This window comes from Helicoverpa zea, chromosome 2 (assembly GCF_022581195.2).
Source record: "Helicoverpa zea isolate HzStark_Cry1AcR chromosome 2, ilHelZeax1.1, whole genome shotgun sequence".
Lineage (NCBI taxonomy): Eukaryota > Metazoa > Arthropoda > Insecta > Lepidoptera > Noctuidae > Helicoverpa > Helicoverpa zea.
Genome location: NC_061453.1, coordinates 8,372,191 through 8,391,601, shown reverse-complemented (window position 1 = coordinate 8,391,601; position 19,411 = coordinate 8,372,191). Strand labels below are relative to the sequence as shown.

The window sequence follows — 19,411 nt, the reverse complement described above, 5'->3', positions numbered from 1 at the left end:
GTATACAGCTTGTGTACAGGCACTCAATTCTAATGGAACAATTATGCGTATGCAAACAAAACACGGAAGAAGATTATTACATTATCTTATCAATAAAATGTTGTTTCTACGTCAATACAGTCCCTATAAATAAATGTGTAGTAGGTATATCTCTATCGGCCATGAATTACCTACACTAACAACTCATACCACAATTTTATTCTGAAACAACCGTTCCGTTAAAAAGATAGATATAATATGTATTTGTAATATACCTTTGAAGATTTCTTCGAGATGGAAAAAACAAAGTATAATAAGCAAAAAAATTTGATTGGAGGCGCCGGGTATCGATCCCGGTACCTCTCGCATGCTAAGCGAGCGCTCTACCATCTGAGCTACGCCCCCGATATGAGATCCGACGAAATTGTGTATTACATTCTTTTGTCTGAAATGATTGCTTCATAACACTCAACAGTTGGTAATAGAAAACAGAACACGAAATTATTTAAATACTAACTGTAATGTACCGTTATACTTAACTTGTTTGAATAACTTTGTCCAAACCCGTTTGGTTTGAGGCAGGTCATTTTTAGTTTTTCGTACCTGAAGATGCTAACGGTACCTTAATACTACGTCTGTCTGTTCGCCGATCAACGAGATTTATTTCTACTGCCGCAACAAATGCATTAAAAAACGAGGTGGCGAATATCAAGATGTTTTTTTATACTAAACTAAAATTGGGTTATTTCAAGGTATAGGTATTGAGAAGAAATAACTGTGTATTGTGTTACTATTAACATTTAGTATGTAGGTTTCATTCTCTTTATAAAGTAATTCTTGCACTATGAATGGAGTTTCCATCTTATACTGAATGCAAACTAAATACTTAGTAAATTGTTCCTCAGTCCATGTAGTCAAAGTATTCAATGATTCTGTTTATGTAGTTATGTTGTCAGCGGTGTGATCCGGATGCTCGCTCGAGTATTAAATATTCATTAATTAGCGTCCTTCAATTGCGGTAATTAACGTAGGTAGCACTGAGGTGGATTTCAATAACGCTTCCTTTCATATTTTTTATAGTGTTATATTTACAATAGATATACAGATACATAGCGTGGAAACAGGGTGTAAAAATAATAAAAATATATTTAATATTGTCCTATATCCCAAAATAACTCACATAATTAAAACATTTCAAACAATCATATTCATAATGTTGCACGACTAGCATTACAATTACTTAGAAAAATGTAACCAAACTTTTATATAAAAATAATTATGAGGTCCATAGCTTTACAAATGGGTCATTTTATAACCCTTTTTTATCAGCTAAATATTAGCTGACACTTGGCAACAACATTAACTAATTTATACACATTACAAACTTGGAATGAATAAAAAATCATAGTCCTCATTACAATTCATTCATACAAATATTCATAACATTGTCGGATTACTAAATAAGCTTTGCAACCAATAGGCCTCGCGCCTTATAAGGGCTCGCGTCCACCGACCAAGATAACACGGCCATTGAAACCATAGACTAATATTAAAATAACCGCGAAACTCTTTATAGACAGAGTATGCTATTGTTCAGTAGTGAAACTCATGGATAAGAACCGATTATCGAGCTTGACTGTCCTCAAATATTTTTAATATTGCCGGTTAGCTTTAAGCTCAAGATTCTTTTGTAACAATAAAAGTATTGTGTTCTAGAAATTCTATTTAGTGTGACTTTCACTTTTTTAGAAAAATAGGCAAAGCCTGTTTGACACCCTGCACAATGGCCACTAAGTACCTCAATATAATCTGATACTTATTTACTATCTAAAGGCTTAAAGGCTGCATTTTACTATGAATAAGATATTAGGAGATGAACATTAAGTTCGTCTAAGTGTGCAAGTTTTTTACAATAAGCACCAGTGAAAGTAAAAAGCGTAACAATATGTAGGTATCTACTTTGCTCAATACTAGTAAAAGTAGGCCAATGTAGAGGTTACTTTTAATGTAATATTTCTTTACAATATTTCGTATCTCGCGATGTACTCACATATTTAGCTAAGGTTGAGGACAAGATTTCATACATTAGTTAATTTACAGTAAACAAAATGCAAATGTCTTGAGTCTTTTTATAACATAATATTTTCGGTTTATTGCACTTTTAAAAGAAAACGATTGATATAGTCACAGCCTACCAGTAGAAAGTCTTGGGTTTAACGATATGTTCAGCTGTCTCCCTCCAACATGACAACCTGAGCGCCCTTGCCGACGGAGTCTCCGAGGTTGTAGGGCGCCAGTGCTGCCACCACGCCGTCGCGAGGGGAACGCACTACGTACTCCATCTTCATGGCTATCACCACGAATAGGGGCTGGCCTTTCACCACCTGAACATTATGTTGTCTTGTTAAATGTGATAATGAACGTGTAGTGTGCTGTAGTTTCTTACAAGGAAACTTTGCATTGCTGGAAGTATGTCTAGAGTAGTAAGCACATAGCTAGCCTTTCAGGAGTTTACCGGATTATGGTAGTATTTTACGAAAACATCTACAATGTTCATCGACATCTTTGAAATGGGTAAATTCAATGAAACAGCAGTTGCACATTTATCTTCGGATCATAGGTCATCGTCGTGCGTGTCAAACTGTAGCATGAGAAAGTTATAACGAAGCTTGGCTGCCATGGGCTGCGGGATTGGTCAAAAGACTTACCGCGGCCCTAGTACATAAAATGCCTACGAAGGAACACGATGGGTTTTTCGTTAGTAAAAGTCTGACACTCCTTCACCATCACCCGGAAGGGGTCATTTGATGATTTTTACCATCGTTAAAAAAGAATGGTTATTGTTGGTGGACCACTCGAGCCAATCATACCTCTCTCTCGTTCGTGCCGCGCTCTCGCTTGCGGAACGGGACATCGAGTGCAACGGGACAATGACGTCAACTTTTTCGTGCATACAGTCCGAGTAATTAGACGTCACGTCAAAAAAGGTTGTCTCCCATGACATTGACTCACTTTGTCCCCCTTGTTCACAAGTACCCGCTCCAGTACTCCGGGCGTGGGCGAGCTGGCGGAGTTGGCCGCGGCCGCCGCGTCCACGGTGCTCGCCTGGTATTTGGGTCGAGGCAACTCCACCACTGTTTGACCATTCTGTCACAAAAACATATGAGAACATCTTTCAAGTAGGCGTTGTTGACATATCGAAATGTATTTATTTTTCTTTTCTTATTTTAAGGTGACATGAGTTCGTTGCTTTCGCAATCGGTTTGACGTTTCGGTGTAAAGGAATTTGTTTTGAAATTATGGAGAACATTGTATACAATCTTAGCTACCGCAGGAACGATTTAATTTATGATCATCGAATGTTTCATTTGATGTAACATTTTTTCAGCGTCAACATTATTTCAGAACTTAAGACATGTTGCATCCAGAACCAGAGCCAGCCAAAAAAATGTGTACATAAGAACCAATTACCTCGTCATAAACATGTATCTGCTGTTCATGCGTGAGCAGGCCTACATTGGTCCTCTTGTCACCAATAGTGGTGTGTAGCCTCAGTCCCCTGTCAGTGGCCTGCAGAGAAGCTTCCACTTGCTTCCACTCGCCGTCCTTCACTTTGACGCGGTATGTGTTTGGCGTACGCTCGTATTGCACTGTTACTGTGAAGTCTGAGGAAAGATGTAGATAGATATTAGTGTGGATTTGGTGTCAGGTGTACAAGGATTGTAAGTTGTCTTCGAAGAAGTCGTGTACAGAGTATATTATATATTTAATTATTGTTACGATTATTGTTCTGTACGGGTCGGCATTCATAGTTCCAATGTTGTTGTGTTAGAATGTTAGGAAATTACCATCTTCATCAAATCTCAAGGTGACGGTTTTCTGTAGCTCGTAGTTAGGTCTCCACGCCTGAGGCTCCACCGAGATCCCCTTCCAGTTGTCCGTCACCGTGCTCGACTGCTGCTTGATCAGCAACTAGAAGAAAAATGGACGTCAACGTAAAATATATACGATTGAGTGCGGCAAAAAGCTCTCGCAGGTTGCCTGACACGATACCAACACACACATATATACTAACATGTCCTAGTGCAGCCTGTATCGCACACTCCTTGCTGAGCCTGTGGTCGGAGATGGGGAACAGCTCGTGCTTGTGCTGCGGTATGAAGGCGGTGTGTACATCACCCGCCACGAATGCGCTCGCGCCACTCAGACGTAAGAGGAAGTTCACGTTTGTTTCTAGACCTGCTACCTGAGGACATAAAATAAATATAGTCAACTAAGAAATAGTGGACCTATTACTTATTACGTATTGATTTTAACTAAGTACTATGCAATAGTTTTCTTAATTAGCTGAGGTTTTAAACTATATCTTTCTAAACGACCCAAAGGGAGACCGGTTAAGAATGACAAAGGCGTGCAGATATGAACTCATAGCACAGATTTTTCTGAAAAGAATGATGAAAATTAAAATATCTAAAACTGTGAATGGAAATGTATAACAAGATTGCACTACATTATACAAAGTTATAGTTCGGCCATTCAGAGAATGCGTTCCTGACACGTCGCGATTGAACTGACGACGTAACTTTGCAATGGCGTTGCAGTTACGATAAAAATATTTTTGCTGGTTGTTTACCGTTTTAACAATTGAGGAGCATTAAAACAACATTATTATATCAATAATCAATGAATGTAGTTACGTCGTCAGTTCAATCGCGACGTGTCAGGAACGCATTCTCTGAATGGCCGAACTATAACATAGTGAATCAAGTAGGAATATATCTCTTACTTGGTACTCAGAGAGCTTGGCCCTAGTCTTGGCAAGCGCTTCGCTGCGGTCGCGTCCCCACACCACGAGCTTGGCGATCATAGGGTCGTAGTGCACCGACACCTCCTGCCCTTCTCGCACTCCTGTCTCCACCTGGTGGAACGTCATAATGTGGAATATCTAGACACACGGCAGTGTGTCCGCCAAGTTCGAGCAAAAAAAGCGACACACCGGCCGTGGGTTATATTACACGAACCATTTCGGGCCAAATTCGGCCCCCCTATAACTCAAAATCTATTTTATTTACGCATATCAAATTCCTAGTATCTGTTGAGACCCCCTAACTTATCTAAAATATAAAATTTCATTAATATACCTATTGTAGGTCTTGAGATATTGACGTCAGAAAATCGCTAATTTTACTATACACTCGCTGACTGACTGACTGACTCACTCATCAAAAACCTAGCATATAGCTCAGTTATAAATAGTTACTTTTTAATGATGTTACTTGGCAAGTTTTCACACACCTTGTTATAAACCTACTAAACGCAATGAATCAAGTATATTTATTTTTCTATTAAAACTTGCCAAGTAACATTTTACAGTAAAGTAAGTAAGTTTTAAAGTAACTATTTTTAACTGAGGTATGTGTATGGAACTTGGTACTTATTCAGATCTCACTTCTTTTATAGGCGAAGCATTCCCATATTATCGAACTTGGCAGCCTTTCACATTTTTGTTTTGGGTGGGATTATGTATACCATCAGAAAAAACTATAAACTGGCTGAATATAAAAGTTAAAATGACTTTACAAAGAAAATGTTTATTGTATTTTCTTTCAAAAAAAGTACAGAATAAAATTGATCATCAATAAAAGCTAAACATATTGTTCTTTTTATTGCATGCTTCGTCAGGGTCATCTATTGAAAACATCTAGAACTAATCGAAACCCAAGCGACCTCTCACAATGCTCCCAACGTTGTTACCATCGATACAGCAGCCTTCCAGACTTTGAACTGGTAAACATTCGGTTAGCGCTCTCTGTTGAAGTCTGCTGAAAACCTCAATAGGGATTTGACTAAGGCGATTATCACACTGCCCCGCATGATGCAGCGTAGCGCGTGGATGCGTTTTTATCCGTTGCTTGTAAATATCTCCGTTTGTATGGAAAACACGCATAGTCCAACACACTGAAAATGCATCCACGCGCGTTCATGCGGATCACGCGACCCTCTCGGCTGTGGCGGCCATTTTGCGCGATTCGGCGCATCTGTGTCAGCACTTCGTGGGTGGTCCGCGCGATACCGGCGCGTGTATTTAAAATTACAATATCTCAAAAGTCTTAATGATGATGTCCTCCTAGCCGATTATCGGCTACGGCGGCTGTTCTCATGTAAGGAGATTAGCCAACTACGCAGGACATATTATAGTGCACGAGCATTTGCGCAGACACAGGTGCACTCACTATTCCTTAACTCTCATAGCCCGATGGGACGGTAATCCGACACGACCGGAGAGAGATCAGGCGCAGGACCGACATTTACGTGCTCTCCGATGCACGGGTGTATCAATCACCAGCTTCCAGGCTCCGGGCTGCTTTGTGAAAGTCTTCTAAAACCCACAAGGCGATTTCGGCCCGACTCGGGAATCGAACCCGAGACCTCGTGCTTAGCAGCCGCACTTGCGACAGCTAGACCAACGAGGCAGTTAATAAAAGCTTACATAAAGCTTAAATCTTTGAAATCGCAAAGAAATAGGCTAACATAAAAATATGTATTAGTCAAGATTCAATTTGTAATGTATAATTAGTCCTAATTTGAAATCAGGTTGAGCTATTATTTTCCCAGTTTATAGTAAAAAAATACGTCATAAAAAAAAAACGATTTCCAAAGTTTTTTCTTTACACTGTTGAATTAACATGTATATTTGAAAATGGAACTCGATGAGAGCCGCCATGCGTGAATCTACAAAACGCACCTACGCGCGTGAGTGCACAAAAAACCCGCACGATGATGCAGATCTGCACTCCCGCAGGAACGCGCGTAGGTGCGTCGACACGCAAGATGCAGCGTGATGCGGGGCAGTGTGAAGATCACCTAAGCCCCGCGCTGCTCGACGACCCACAGTCGACAACACGAAGAGGCGACCTCTAGTTTGTACAATGTAAATAAACACTCCTCCTTTACAGAGTGTCGGTGCGCGGTAGAAAGCCCTCTTGCTCTTCGCTGCATATCCGACGACATGAGGAGGCGACCTCTAGTTCCTACAACTGAAATAAGAACTCACCCTAACAAACTCCTCAGGCACAGGCTGTGTGAGTCTATGCAGCGTGCCGGCGCGAGGTAAGAAGCCGGCGTTTGGTTCCCCCGCGTATATACGGCATTCAACGACATGAGATAGCGACCTCTAGTTTATTTACCTTGTACCTATAGTTTGAAATAAGAACTCACCCTAACAAACTCCTCAGGCACAGGCTGTGTGAGTCTATGCAGCGTGCCGGCGCGAGGTAAGAACCCGGCGTTTGGTTCCTCTGCGTATATACGGCACTCAACGGCATGACCGCGGCGAATGATTTCCTCTTGAGAAAGGGGTAACTGTTCCCCGGCAGCTACCCGTAGTTGCCATTCCACTAGGTCCGTGCCTTTTAACAAAAAATAGTTTCTTTTAACGACTGTAGCTGTAGCTTCGGTGCATGATTTGGTGCTTAGATATCTAATTTACTAATGATGATGCTGATTAAGTGATGGCAATAGGAATAAAATGGTATAAAATAGATATAGGTAAATGAAACTTCGTCTTAACAGTAAACATTATTAATAATAAATCTGGTATGAGGTTTAACAGGCATAGGTACTGCAACCTAGATGCTTTGCCATATAAATACTGCCCTTAGAAAAATCAACAGGTTCTTTGACCACTATCCCTCTATTCTGAGACTCCTTTTACCAATACTTATTATTTGAAAATTTTTAAGGCAGCCAGCATTTGAAAATTTTATATAAGCCACAAAACAACTGGAAGTCACATTCCAAATTCAAATGTACTCACCAGTAATCATCTCAGTGATGGGATGTTCGACTTGCAGACGCGTATTCATCTCCATGAAGTGGAACTCATGAGTCTGTCTATGCAGGATGAACTCCACGGTGCCTGCGCCCACATAGCCCACGGCTTTGGCCGCACGGACCGCCGCCTCGCCTAGAGCTCTGCGCGTCTCTTCCGAAAGGCCTGGCTGGAATTACAGGATATTTCATGTTAACCGTTGTAGGCATGTTATAGAGGCTTCTTAACTGCTTTAAGGTTTTTATTTTGGTCAAAAAGTAAGCATTGCCATCCAACGTGGCAACCTCTTGGGCACACTCCCGGTGGGCAGCGAAGAAAAGGAGTTTTTTGATGCAATTATTTAATTAATATTATTAATTTAATTTTAAATAGTAAGTGTAAATAATATGTATTATAATAATGCCGAATAGATATTTTCTATGTAAATAAATATTTTCAAAGATTGATAGTATTCAATGTTTCTGTTACTTACTGCTGGTGCTTCTTCAATAATCTTTTGATGACGTCTCTGAACTGAGCAGTCTCTCTCGAACAAATGTACGGCATTGCCGTGCATGTCAGCGAATACCTGAAAATAAATATTTCATCTGTGTACATAATGTAACTAATTGTAAACATCCATTGAAATAGAGATATATTCGGCCAAAACTATTGAGGTAGGCCCTTCGTTAATGGAACATAATATTCACTATGCTACATTATACCTAGTGTGGCTTAAAATACTTTAATTACAATATACAACATACCTGTACTTCTACATGCCTAGGGTCTGTGATGTATTGTTCAAGCAGCATGTTATCATCCCCGAAAGACTTCAGAGATTCACGCTTAGCTGACTCTAGTTCTGGTAAGAATTCAGCCTCTGTCATTGCTATTCTCATTCCCTAGAAATGAAGGAAAATGAAACATATTACACAATACATGAAGATATAATATTGGACCCTGAATAGGAGCAACATGTGTGCGAACGAAGTACCGTGATAATGCTTTCTTGTGGAAACAAGATACTTTTGGCGCCATCTTTTTATGTTCCAGTGGTAAATTATTCAATACTAGCTTTCGCCCGCGGTTTTACCCGAGTCCCGTAGCCGGATGGTGACAAAAACCTTCTCCCGGGTCTAAGTTACCTCCCCTCTAATTTCCAGCCAAATCGGTCAAGCCGTTTTCATGGTATGTCGTGACAACGGAAAGCGGGTTTCATTTTTATATTATTATATATATAGAAAAAGCCTAGAAAAAATATGTTAGTGTGTAGTTTGTTACCTTTCCACCACCACCCCGCACAGCTTTGATCATGAGAGGGAATCCGATCCGCCGAGCTTCTTCTCGCAACTTCTCAATGCTCTGTTCTTCTCCATGATATCCTTTGACAATTGGTACTCCAGCGGCTGACATTATAGCTTTTGATGTACTGAAAGACAAAAGCATGTCATGTTAGTTTTTGCTTGTAATATAATACATACATATTAAACATTTTAAACATTTTTTTTTATTTTAAGCATTTTTTAAGTTACATAATGATCTTTTACCTTTTAATTCCCATGTCCCTAATAGCCGCTGGTGGAGGTCCAATAAAAATGACATCCTCACTGGCACACTTTTCACAGAACTCCACATTTTCAGACAGGAACCCATAGCCAGGGTGTATGGCTTGACTGTTTGACTTCTTGGCCACTTCCAGTATTTTAGCTGCATTTAAGTAACTCTGGGTGGATGGTGCAGGACCTATGTGGTATGCTTCATCTGCCTGAAAACAGAAAAAAATATATGGTAATATCTATGTGAAGTTGTTCATAAGTTAACATGAATTTTACCTACTTGGTTGTCATTGTTAATAACAATATGCCTATTTATACAAATACAGATTATATATTATACTGCAAACGGTATGTCAGCTGATAAGATGATGAACTGTGATAATGACATTGGAAATAAGTCATTGGCATCACTATAATAAGACACATTTTTGATTGAAAACTGCTGATGTTAACATACATGTGGCACAAACAATTGCAGTCAATTCTTCTAAAATGAATTCCTGACAATGATGTGGATAACATAATGATGTACGTAGGTAGTAAGTATGTATAGAATAAGTCGGGAAACCTTATCAAATGCATAAACACTGTCATTAAATTGAATAGTTACACAAGTATTAAATAAATTATTAAATAATGGCATTACCATTTCCACATGCATGGCATGTTTGTCAGCATCAGAGTAGACAGCTACAGTCCTGACACCCAGCTTCCTAGCCGTCCTCATAACTCGACATGCTATCTCCCCTCGGTTGGCAATCAGCACTTTGCTGATCTGCCTTCTGCGGACCTCCTCTTTGAGTTGCTGGGAGTGAGCAAACCTTGACGGGTACTGCAGGTGCAATGACACCCTGGAAATATAAAAAAAGAGAATAATAACCTTTAAGTATTTTACTCACTGATAAACATAGTTACACTATATGTATGTGGTACTCACAAAATGATTTAAATAAAATTAAAATTACATTGACAACAATAAATTATGTACAACTACTTTATTTCTTTATAAAAATGAAAGGTACTCACCCATTTTTGTACAGACTTCTTAAATATGACATGTTTGATTTTAATAAAAGTATGAGAGCAATTAAATCAAAGTTTCATAATAACTTATCTACTACTCAGTTCAATATGTGTGGTGTGTTTTAAGATTACGTCCGTCGCCAGGCCCCTCCGCCTGCTGATAACGCTGAGTAATGATACTATCGCCAAAAAATTATCATAATAACATTCTTATCAACTCATTAGCGATTTTGAAATAGTGGCACCGAATTTAATTAAACTTGGTAAACAACTTGACAGAAAGACACTGAAACTCATTGTGGTGACCAGATTATTTTGCTACAGTTTTGAGAGAAAATAGAAATTATTATTGTAAACAACGTATTACATCATTATCCTCTTAATAAATATTTACAGACAGTCTTCAATGATTATTTGACCTATTCATTCAAACTAACTTGTTTACAAAGTTGTAAGTTTGATGCCATTTACAACCAGAGAGAGAGATAGTCAAATATAACTTAGTTTGTGTCTGAGAGAAACAGAATAAATTTTCACTGCGCTGTGCGTGCTGAAGGCTTGACAACTGTTGTCATTTTTATTGTCGAGATTGATAAATGATTTACTGAATCGTTTCATTTCATTTTAAGGTTTCCTAAAACGGTATTTATTTAACAATCTACAATAGACAATACAAATAAAAATGAGATAAAAACTAAAATCAACACTTTTTCTTTTACTTTCCTGGCAACTTGAGCCATATTTTTGTTATTTCTGTTTGATTATGGTAACAATGTTGACTGAATTGTCAGGTTATTCACTGTTGTCAAAGTCAAACTATTGTATTTTTATTGTTATATTTGCAATTTGCATTTTATGTCCTAGCATTACAGTTTGTTTTTGATTGAATATGTGATTAATGTTCAAAACAACTGACAACAGTTTGAAAAACAAAAATATTAATAATCATTGGTAAATAAGTCGTGGTTTAATTAAATCAAAACCTTGTTGTATTGCAATTAAAAACGAGTGAGAAACGAGAATGGGCGTGAAAGGCCTCTGGACAGTCTTAACGCCATATAGTGAGAAAAAATCTTTACACGAAGTATGATCTCAAACAATTAACATGTTTTTTGAAATATAAGTTGTTAGTACACTCCGAATGTTAATATTGTTTACAGATACGTGGTGAAACAGTTGCAGTTGATTTATCAGGATGGGTTTGCGACAGTCAGAATGTCACAGAGTACCACATACAGCCAAAGTTATATTTGAGGTATTTGGTTTTTTATTCAATATGATACCTTTTTTAAATAGTTTACCTACTATGAGCGTAGGAGCGTAGGTGTAAAAGATAAATAAAATAAAATCATTAAGTATTTTCTTGTCTAGGTAGAACGGCTAATAGCAATCCAGTCTGTAGCTCTCATGTTTATACTTCATGAATCTGAATTATTCGATAAAATAGGCTTGCTTATTGCTTATTTGACTCAAAAACATGATTAAAAATATGTGTTCTCAAATAATATTTAACCTTGTACTATGATCTCCTTTTCCAGAAACCTATTCTTCAGAACTGTATATTTGCTGTTAGCTGACATAAACCCTATATTTGTGCTGGAGGGAGATGCACCAGAGCTCAAGAGAGATGTCATGGCTGCCCGAAATGCTATCCAGTTCAAAGGGGCTGCCCCTCGCTCTGAGGCTGCAGTCAACAAGAAAAAGCCTGATGTTGCTAGGAAGAGGTTTAAAAATGTTCTGAAAGAAGTAAGTAATATTCAAACAATACTCGCTAGAATTTAGCATCATCCCTTGTTTAAGAAAATAAGGGACAACAAATAAAAAAAATGAAATATATTTGGTCTATATCTATAAATAAGGAATCTCTTTGTTTTCAGTGTGAGTCATTGCTGAAGACCCTTGGTGTCAGATGTGTGAAAGGTCATGGTGAGGCAGAAGCAACATGTGCGCAACTGAATGCTCAAGGTGTTTGTATTCATTTTCTGTTCATTCATCACTTTCAGCACTTTGTATATGGGCTCCCTTGTGGACTCTACCTATATACTCGCTTGTGGACACTACCTAAACACTCCCTATAAACTCTCTCATGTATTTCCTTATGTTCTATCCCTATGTACTTTTAAGGGTTAGATTTGCCCTTGATATGTTATTACCATGCCATTTTCTCTACTTTTACAGCTGGTAGATGCAGTAGTATCTCAAGATTCTGACTGCTTCGCTTACGGGGCTCGTCGCGTGTACCGCAATTTCAGCGTGTCCAACTCAGCAGGGGGCGGCGCCATGCAGGGTTCCGTCGACTGTTATGACGCGGCTGCTATGTATAAGAGCAATGGTAATTTTTTTACAAATTAAACGTGTTTTTATATCAAACTAGATTCGAACGATTCGATGAACTCTTTCTCGTACCCAGATGAGGATTATAAAGCTACCTCCCCCCAATTGTCAGTAACACAGTTTCAGCCCCTCTTGAGTTACAAGTAGTGCAAGTTGCACTACTTGTAGTTGCACTGTGCAACTATAAATTATATATTATATATAACTACTAATTATATACTAGATGATATATTTGATGTTATATTTTTCAGGCTTTGGGCGCAACAAGATGGTGGCCTTAGCACTTCTTTGCGGGTGTGACTATGGCTTAGGCGCGTGTGGTTCATCTATAAACACAGCTGTTTCCTTCCTCCACACTATCCCTGAAAAAGATGTCATACCAAGGTAAGAAAAAGGCTACAAATTAATAAAATTCTAAGGTTTATATCATCATTTTCTTAAAACAATTTTTTAGGCTCCCCATCCATGTCCGACTTTTTGTAGGACTGATAATCGGGCCTATCTTTTGGAGGATGTTCTGAGTAGGTGTCTTTCCGACCGACTTTTTGTTTGTAGAATGTGTGTGTTGCACTATTGCAATAAGAAAAAACGGAATTGAACGAAAAACGCAAATTGAAAAACGGATATTATGTCGTCGGTGAAAACGGACCCAATGCTACTTGGAACCGGATATGGGGTTAAAGTTTCAACTGTGGCTATTATTGCAAATAACATTTCCAGACTGTTATCCTGGGTGACGGACACGGATCGCTACGATGAAAAGAGTCGCTGGCTGTCAGCGCCCGGCCGCTGTGACCGGTGCGGACACTTCGGTCGCACGCACGGCAAGAGCGGTTGTCCGGTGTGCGTCACACATCGCGGCTGTGACGATACTGGACACAAGTAATTCATATTTCTGGTGTAGATGTTAATATTTCGTTGTGGATAGGATAACAGTCTTGATTTAAATGTTTTATTTACATTTTCTAGGGCAAAAGTAGCGGAGTTAAAACGTGAGCTGTCACTACGTAATCGAGCTCTGACATGCGGGGCTCCATTCCCAGAGCCCAAGGTCATGAAAGAGTTTATGAATACCCCTCCAGATAATATTGATGTTAACGCTCTGAAGAGACCCACACCTAGTTTGATTCAATTTGTGGTAAATATTTAAATTATTTTATAGCAATCGCTAAGTTTTTGATGTAGGTTTTATATGAATGTTATATGTCCTTTTAGAAACTGATGACAAACAAGTTAGACTGGTCAGAAAGGTATTGTGTGGAGAAATTCTTGCCGCTGCTGACTAAATGGCATTTCCAAGACAATGTGCCCTGCAGAACTCTGCAGGCTTTGCATATTAAGAAGAAGCGAAATCCAAGAGGTAAGGTCTTCTACGGCAAGCCAGCTGCTATAAAAATATTTACACGTACATTGCTTTTTAATGTATTGCTTAGTGGTCAGAGAACCAAGGTCATCGACATAGCCCACCGAATCAGCAAGCTGTAGTGGCAGTGGGCTGGCCATATTAGCCGAAGAACCGATAACCGTTGGGGTAAACGAGTTCTAGAGTGGAGCCCACTCCTCGGCAAACGTAGTGTAGGACGTCCTCAGGCACGGTGGAGTGATTATCGATCTCAGTGGCGTGCACTTGGAGAGGCCTATGTCCAGCAGTGGACTGCGATAGGCTGATGATGTAGTGGTTATCACCACTAAGCTAAGCTGTCTTTTGTCTATGTGCAGGTGTCCCAAGTTACGAAGTTGTTTGGACTGATACTGAAGGTCAATATGACGGTCTGATTCCTGATGACCAGTTCGAAGGTAAAGCTCTGGCAATCCGAGAATTATTTTTACTTTATTTATTATACTATAGTAATTAATGATGTCTAGAAATCAACGTGATGCATATTTTATTTACAGATGGTGAGGATCCTTTAACTGCTTGGACTACAACCGAAAGACAAGATTTGATGCTCAAGTATTATCCAAAAGTAGTAGAAGCCTACGAGGAGTCGATTAAAAAACCGCCCAAAGAGAAGAAAACTAGAGCTCGTAAGAAGAAAGACAATGACAATATAAATACTGATAAACCTAAAAGAAAATATACCAAGAAAGCTAAGAATGTGGTACCTGTTGATAGCATCAACGCGTCTGTGAAAGCAACTGACACAAATACTAGCGCATTAAATGTCAGCGTAAATGTCAACAGATTAAAAAGAAAAATTAAAAACAATACGAAGAAAGGACAGAAAACACTGACCAGCTTCATTGCTAGCAAAAAGCGAAGAGTAAGCAAGCAAGTAATGCAATCTCTAAGAAAAAGCTTTAAAAATATGTCTCTCAATTGCGAAGACAATATTATGGTAGCTGATGATTACCAGTTTAAAGACAGACATGTTGATACTAATAAAGAAAATAAGCCAAGTCCTCATTATCTAAGTATGCTAAATAAGACTGACGATGATATTGAAGATATTGATCTATCAGATATTATAGACAACATTATTTCAAGGCCTCCTGAAATCAAAACAGCCAAAGTAGACAATAAGTTAGTTAGGTTAGTCTTTGAAAAATATTCAACTCCTAAGAAAATGAGTTTGAGGAAATCTGTATTGACGCAAATTCATAATAATTGTTCTACGCCACGAGATAGTCCTGTCAGAAAAAGTAATTTTAGATTTAGTACTCATAGTAATGATAATTCTATCATTGGCAAGGTGAATACTAGTTATTTCTTCGATAAGCTAACTGAAGATGGCGACGCGTTCGAGATGTCTTTAGAACAGAAAGACGCTGTAGTGCTCTTGGATTCTACACTAGAATATAGTTTACCCGATGTTCGTTTGTAATATAATACTGAAATTGTGTTGCTAAATATATGATGTTTTTTACTACCCACAAGTCTGGCTTTTTTATTTCCCAACTGAAATTATTTGTTTTCTACAAATATTATTACGCAACACAAACTCAGAACTGCATAGGTAGCCTGTAGGCAGAGCTGCTGGGCATTCAGAACAGAATCTAACTTATCCGGCTATTGCTTTCTTCGATAATTTGAAGGCGAACCTGTGAATTTCAAATTAAACCCATAATACATTTATATGACATACTCTTCTTCCTACTCTTGAACTTGATCGAGAAGGCTAAGATTAATACATTGCTATAGGTACTCCATTAGGCTATAAAAAGGCTGCAACAGAACTCCATTAGGCTATCTCACAAAAGCGGGTGAGATAACCTTGTGTGTTTAAATTACATAAATTCATATTGTTTTGACTCGGCCACTACGCACTACGTTGTTGAGAAACCTTCCCCGCTCCGGTTAGGTGGAGTCTAGGCTGATGGCCGTATTCAGAATGAAAGCTGGTAGCGGTCACCGATCTATCAGGGCTTGTATATTTTTATACTATGTGTAAAATGACGCATACGTCAATTATTTCGCGCGCCTGCACTCTTCATTATATTTATTAGGTAGACAGAATTCAGTTACCCAATTTGACGTGTCGCGCTTTTGGACAAGGTACTTTTATTTCATCTTACAGTTGCATACGAGTAAATATATCTTGGCTGACTGGCTTGTGTACCTACAATACTTTATTACGCCAGTTTTAATTTCTAGTTTTAATTATTAGTACCTACCAATAAATCAATCGTTAACAATATTGATGTTTAAATACTATTGAAATAAACACCAAAGTCTGTAACAATGTTTTCGGCATAACTTAATTGATTTAAATGTAAATCTACAGTCTGTTTATGTACTAAACAAAGGATACAATATGAACAGAAATACGCAAACTTCGTTAAAATAATAGCGCAGTTGTTTTATACAAATATTTATTTGTGTTTTGAATGCGATTATGCAAAAGCTTTCAAACAACAAAAGGAATTAGGGGCTACGTTAGTGTTTCGCCTGCTACGAGCTACGAATTCGTAGCGCGGTCTACGAACTATACGTAGCTGTTTGCTGGATTGTTTATAAAACGTGGAAATGTATTTTAATTGGTGCTTGCAAAAGTTTTAATTAGTTTTTTAACATGTATTTTTGTACTCATGTAGCATTAAGTGGTATATGAAAAATTAATGAGAAAAACCTTCATCCTTTTAAACCTTAAATCGTTTATTCCCGTCGAGCGAGTTTTATATCGATATTGTATTATCCCTTTTACGTTTTGTAATTAAGAATTAATTAACCTAATCCTCTTCACACCCTGCGCGTTATTGCTAATCAAAAGGGTTACGTGCACATGTCAAAGTATCAAAATTTCCCTTATCAGTTTTCATATGATGGTCGTTTGTTTCTTTTTTATACATAATGGACTACTATAGGGGTCACAATTATGTGTAGCCAGCCCAAATAGCTTGAAAGAACTTAGGAGAGAAGAATAGTAGTGCAGTATGAAGCAGGCTTACGCCGGCTTCGGCACAATGGATATGTTTTTCCTGGAGTCGGCGTCAGCTGCAGCTTTCCCAGGGATATCAATTTGCGCAGTTTTAATCGTTTTCGATCACAGTTCAGCAGAAATATACGGAGAATTTAAATTGTTAAAATGTCAATTTATTTTAACGGTAAACGTTAGGTTTTAATAAATAATTTAATAATAAAATATATTGTCATGTAGATACCTAAATAGGAGTCTTATCTAGGAGATTATTGCTCTAACTGAATTAATAAGTTTAATTATATTTTGATGTCCTGTTATCCAACATTGAAACACTGTAGTGTAAAGGTTGTTTATCTCACGACTTTAAACATCATTTGTACACAAGAATAGCACGCGGCGATAAGGTGTCTGATTAACATCATATACGACGCTCAGATCTCTAGGATTTATACTCAATTCAGACAAGTTCACAACAAGACGATGTCTAGATTTACAAAGTGTACGTTGAGGACGATCGAACCGTAAAATGCTACGAGAAAGTCTAAATCCTTTTTAACCTCGTCACTGTGTTAGAAGGAGAAGCGTGGCGGGTTTGTTCACCCCTGCGTCGTCAGATCTCGTAGCCAATCGGAGAGAGTCGGAGGCTGCGTCGCAGAGCGCGCGCGCGTGCCCGGCCGCTTCGTCATTGCGACGGAGGCTGTCGTGTGTCGGCGCTGGCCCGTGCGAGCGCTCGTCCCGCACCGCGCTGTGCGTCACCTGAGCCGCCGCGTCGAGTCGCGCGAACACGCCCTCGTGCCGCGCCGCAGCCGTGCCGTGTACTCTGTGTTGTCTGCGAGTAGCTCAGTGACCACGTTCCCAGGGACCGGCGATTGTGGCGCGATGTAAAGAAGCCGCGTCCGTTAATTTATGTGTAAGTGGATGCGTTGCGTGTGATCCCTAGTCCGCATGGCGATTGTCGACGCCGGTAACGATTTTCCGCATGCTAACAGCTCTGGCGAGTGGCATTCGGAATAAAAATGAATGAATTACGAAGCAGCCCGCCCTGGGGAACCGACCGTTGTATTTTAACCTCTACCCGGAGGGGATAGAGTCGCGCACGTGCGCTGTTGTCCCTGATCAGAATGAATACACTCCTTGACTTTCACACCGCCGACCTACAGTCAATATTGAAAGCTAGCTCGTGTGCCTGTCAGTCTGCAGCTCGTCTATAAGTGCATGTAGATAATATAACATTGCCAATGTAACAGGTGTCGTCTAATCTACTGCGAGTCAAGCTTGACATTGAAACTCCCAGTTATTGTTTTAAAAATCGATATCAGCTATTTATCACAAACTCGTCTTTCATCCCACGTTGTTGTTCGAAGGTTCAGTATGACTTGTGCCGGGATTAATACGAATAGTATTATCACTGCTTTCTTCCTCGGTTTATGTGTTGTTTAACGTTCAATTAACAAAGATTTGGAGGAGCGGACAAAGCATATACACTTTGTTGAATTCATTAAGACGATTGATTAAATAACAACATACTTGATTTTTACGCAATACAAAATTTTGATAGAATCAGACAATTCATTGCAAACAGCAGTTAAGAGTACTTATTCAATTTGAAATAGACAATTAAGGATTTTAATAAGGCAAAAAGCCCGCGTAGAAAATTTTGATGAAAACTGACAAAAGTAGCAACATCGTGAATTTCCCAAGGAAATAAAAAAACATTTATGTTGCGAGCGCATGTCGGCACAAACTGTCGAACGAATCTTGTGTTTATATTGCTCACTCAGCGGTTTATGCGAAGCTAAAGATACTCACGAAAGTCATGACTCGACGTCCTTTGTGTTTTGATTTCGTAATTGGTTTATCTCAATTTTAAAAGCCATTACATCCTACTTTCACTTAAAAGGACAAAGAAAATACATTGCCGTTTTATTACACACTTTCTTTTGTGTAGTTAAGTGTAGCATGATATTTATGACTGAAAACGTTTTTTACAATTTGTCACTTTTATACATTTAAATATAAATATTTATCTCCTTCATCAAAACGCTAATATTGCACACACAAAGTTACTTCGTGCTTTAGTTGTATCTATGTTCAAAGAATTAGAGCAAGAAATCAAAGATTGGATCGGTTGTAGTATTGTAGATTGATGGAAAGCTTTCAGGTAAACCAGAGAACTATCGTTCACTTACAACTACAGTAGTCGTTACATATACGAAGTATCGACACATTCCAGGATCAGCTACACAAAGTCGCAAGCAGTCCACTTTGGCTCCCATGAGGCGACCTATAATGTTGCATATAAGATTCTCCGGGACATGTAACGACCATTATCTTTGTAAGTTATG

The 19,411-nt window shown here is 38.8% G+C and overlaps 2 protein-coding genes and 1 non-coding gene across 3 annotated transcripts; 1 reads left to right on the top strand and 2 right to left on the bottom strand.

Moving 5' to 3' along the window:
* Positions 1-311: 311 nt before the first annotated feature.
* On the bottom strand, positions 312-384 carry Trnaa-agc. The gene has a single exon. It is a non-coding gene; the product is annotated as a tRNA-Ala (tRNA).
* Positions 385-1,047: 663 nt separating this feature from the next.
* On the bottom strand, positions 1,048-10,832 carry LOC124640210 (methylcrotonoyl-CoA carboxylase subunit alpha, mitochondrial). Its single transcript, XM_047177882.1, has 14 exons — positions 10,375-10,832; positions 9,995-10,199; positions 9,340-9,557; positions 9,074-9,221; positions 8,557-8,694; positions 8,283-8,378; positions 7,796-7,979; positions 7,198-7,388; positions 4,766-4,897; positions 4,055-4,225; positions 3,828-3,951; positions 3,451-3,644; positions 2,992-3,126; positions 1,048-2,363 (listed from the first exon to the last, which is right to left on the bottom strand). The coding sequence occupies exons 1-14, from the start codon at positions 10,404-10,406 to the stop codon at positions 2,205-2,207; spliced, it is 2,127 nt and encodes a 708-aa protein (XP_047033838.1). The 5' UTR covers positions 10,407-10,832; the 3' UTR covers positions 1,048-2,204.
* A 356-nt stretch (positions 10,833-11,188) lies between these two features.
* Positions 11,189-15,582, top strand: LOC124644010 (flap endonuclease GEN). Its single transcript, XM_047183189.1, has 11 exons — positions 11,189-11,455; positions 11,532-11,626; positions 11,910-12,117; positions 12,249-12,338; positions 12,550-12,703; positions 12,957-13,089; positions 13,426-13,587; positions 13,675-13,843; positions 13,921-14,065; positions 14,425-14,502; positions 14,602-15,582. Exons 1-11 carry the CDS (start codon positions 11,393-11,395, stop codon positions 15,528-15,530), a joined length of 2,226 nt encoding a protein of 741 aa, XP_047039145.1. The 5' UTR covers positions 11,189-11,392; the 3' UTR covers positions 15,531-15,582.
* Positions 15,583-19,411: the final 3,829 nt, after the last annotated feature.

What these genes read in the sequence shown, in the direction of transcription:
- LOC124644010 (XM_047183189.1), top strand. Translation starts at nt 11,393, where the DNA reads ATGGGCGTGAAAGGCCTCTGGACAGTCTTAACGCCATATAGTGAGAAA. An exon ending in TTAAAAATGTTCTGAAAGAA is followed by an intron (nt 12,118 to 12,248) that starts GTAAGTAATATT and finishes CTTTGTTTTCAG; the next exon opens with TGTGAGTCATTGCTGAAGAC. An exon ending in GAAGAAGCGAAATCCAAGAG is followed by an intron (nt 14,066 to 14,424) that starts GTAAGGTCTTCT and finishes GTCTATGTGCAG; the next exon opens with GTGTCCCAAGTTACGAAGTT.
- LOC124640210 (XM_047177882.1), bottom strand. Translation starts at nt 10,406, where the DNA reads ATGTCATATTTAAGAAGTCTGTACAAAAATGG. An exon ending in TTATTGAAGAAGCACCAGCA is followed by an intron (nt 7,980 to 8,282) that starts GTAAGTAACAGA and finishes CTGTAATTCCAG; the next exon opens with CCAGGCCTTTCGGAAGAGAC. An exon ending in TGCCTGAGGAGTTTGTTAGG is followed by an intron (nt 4,898 to 7,197) that starts GTGAGTTCTTAT and finishes ACGTTCCACCAG; the next exon opens with GTGGAGACAGGAGTGCGAGA.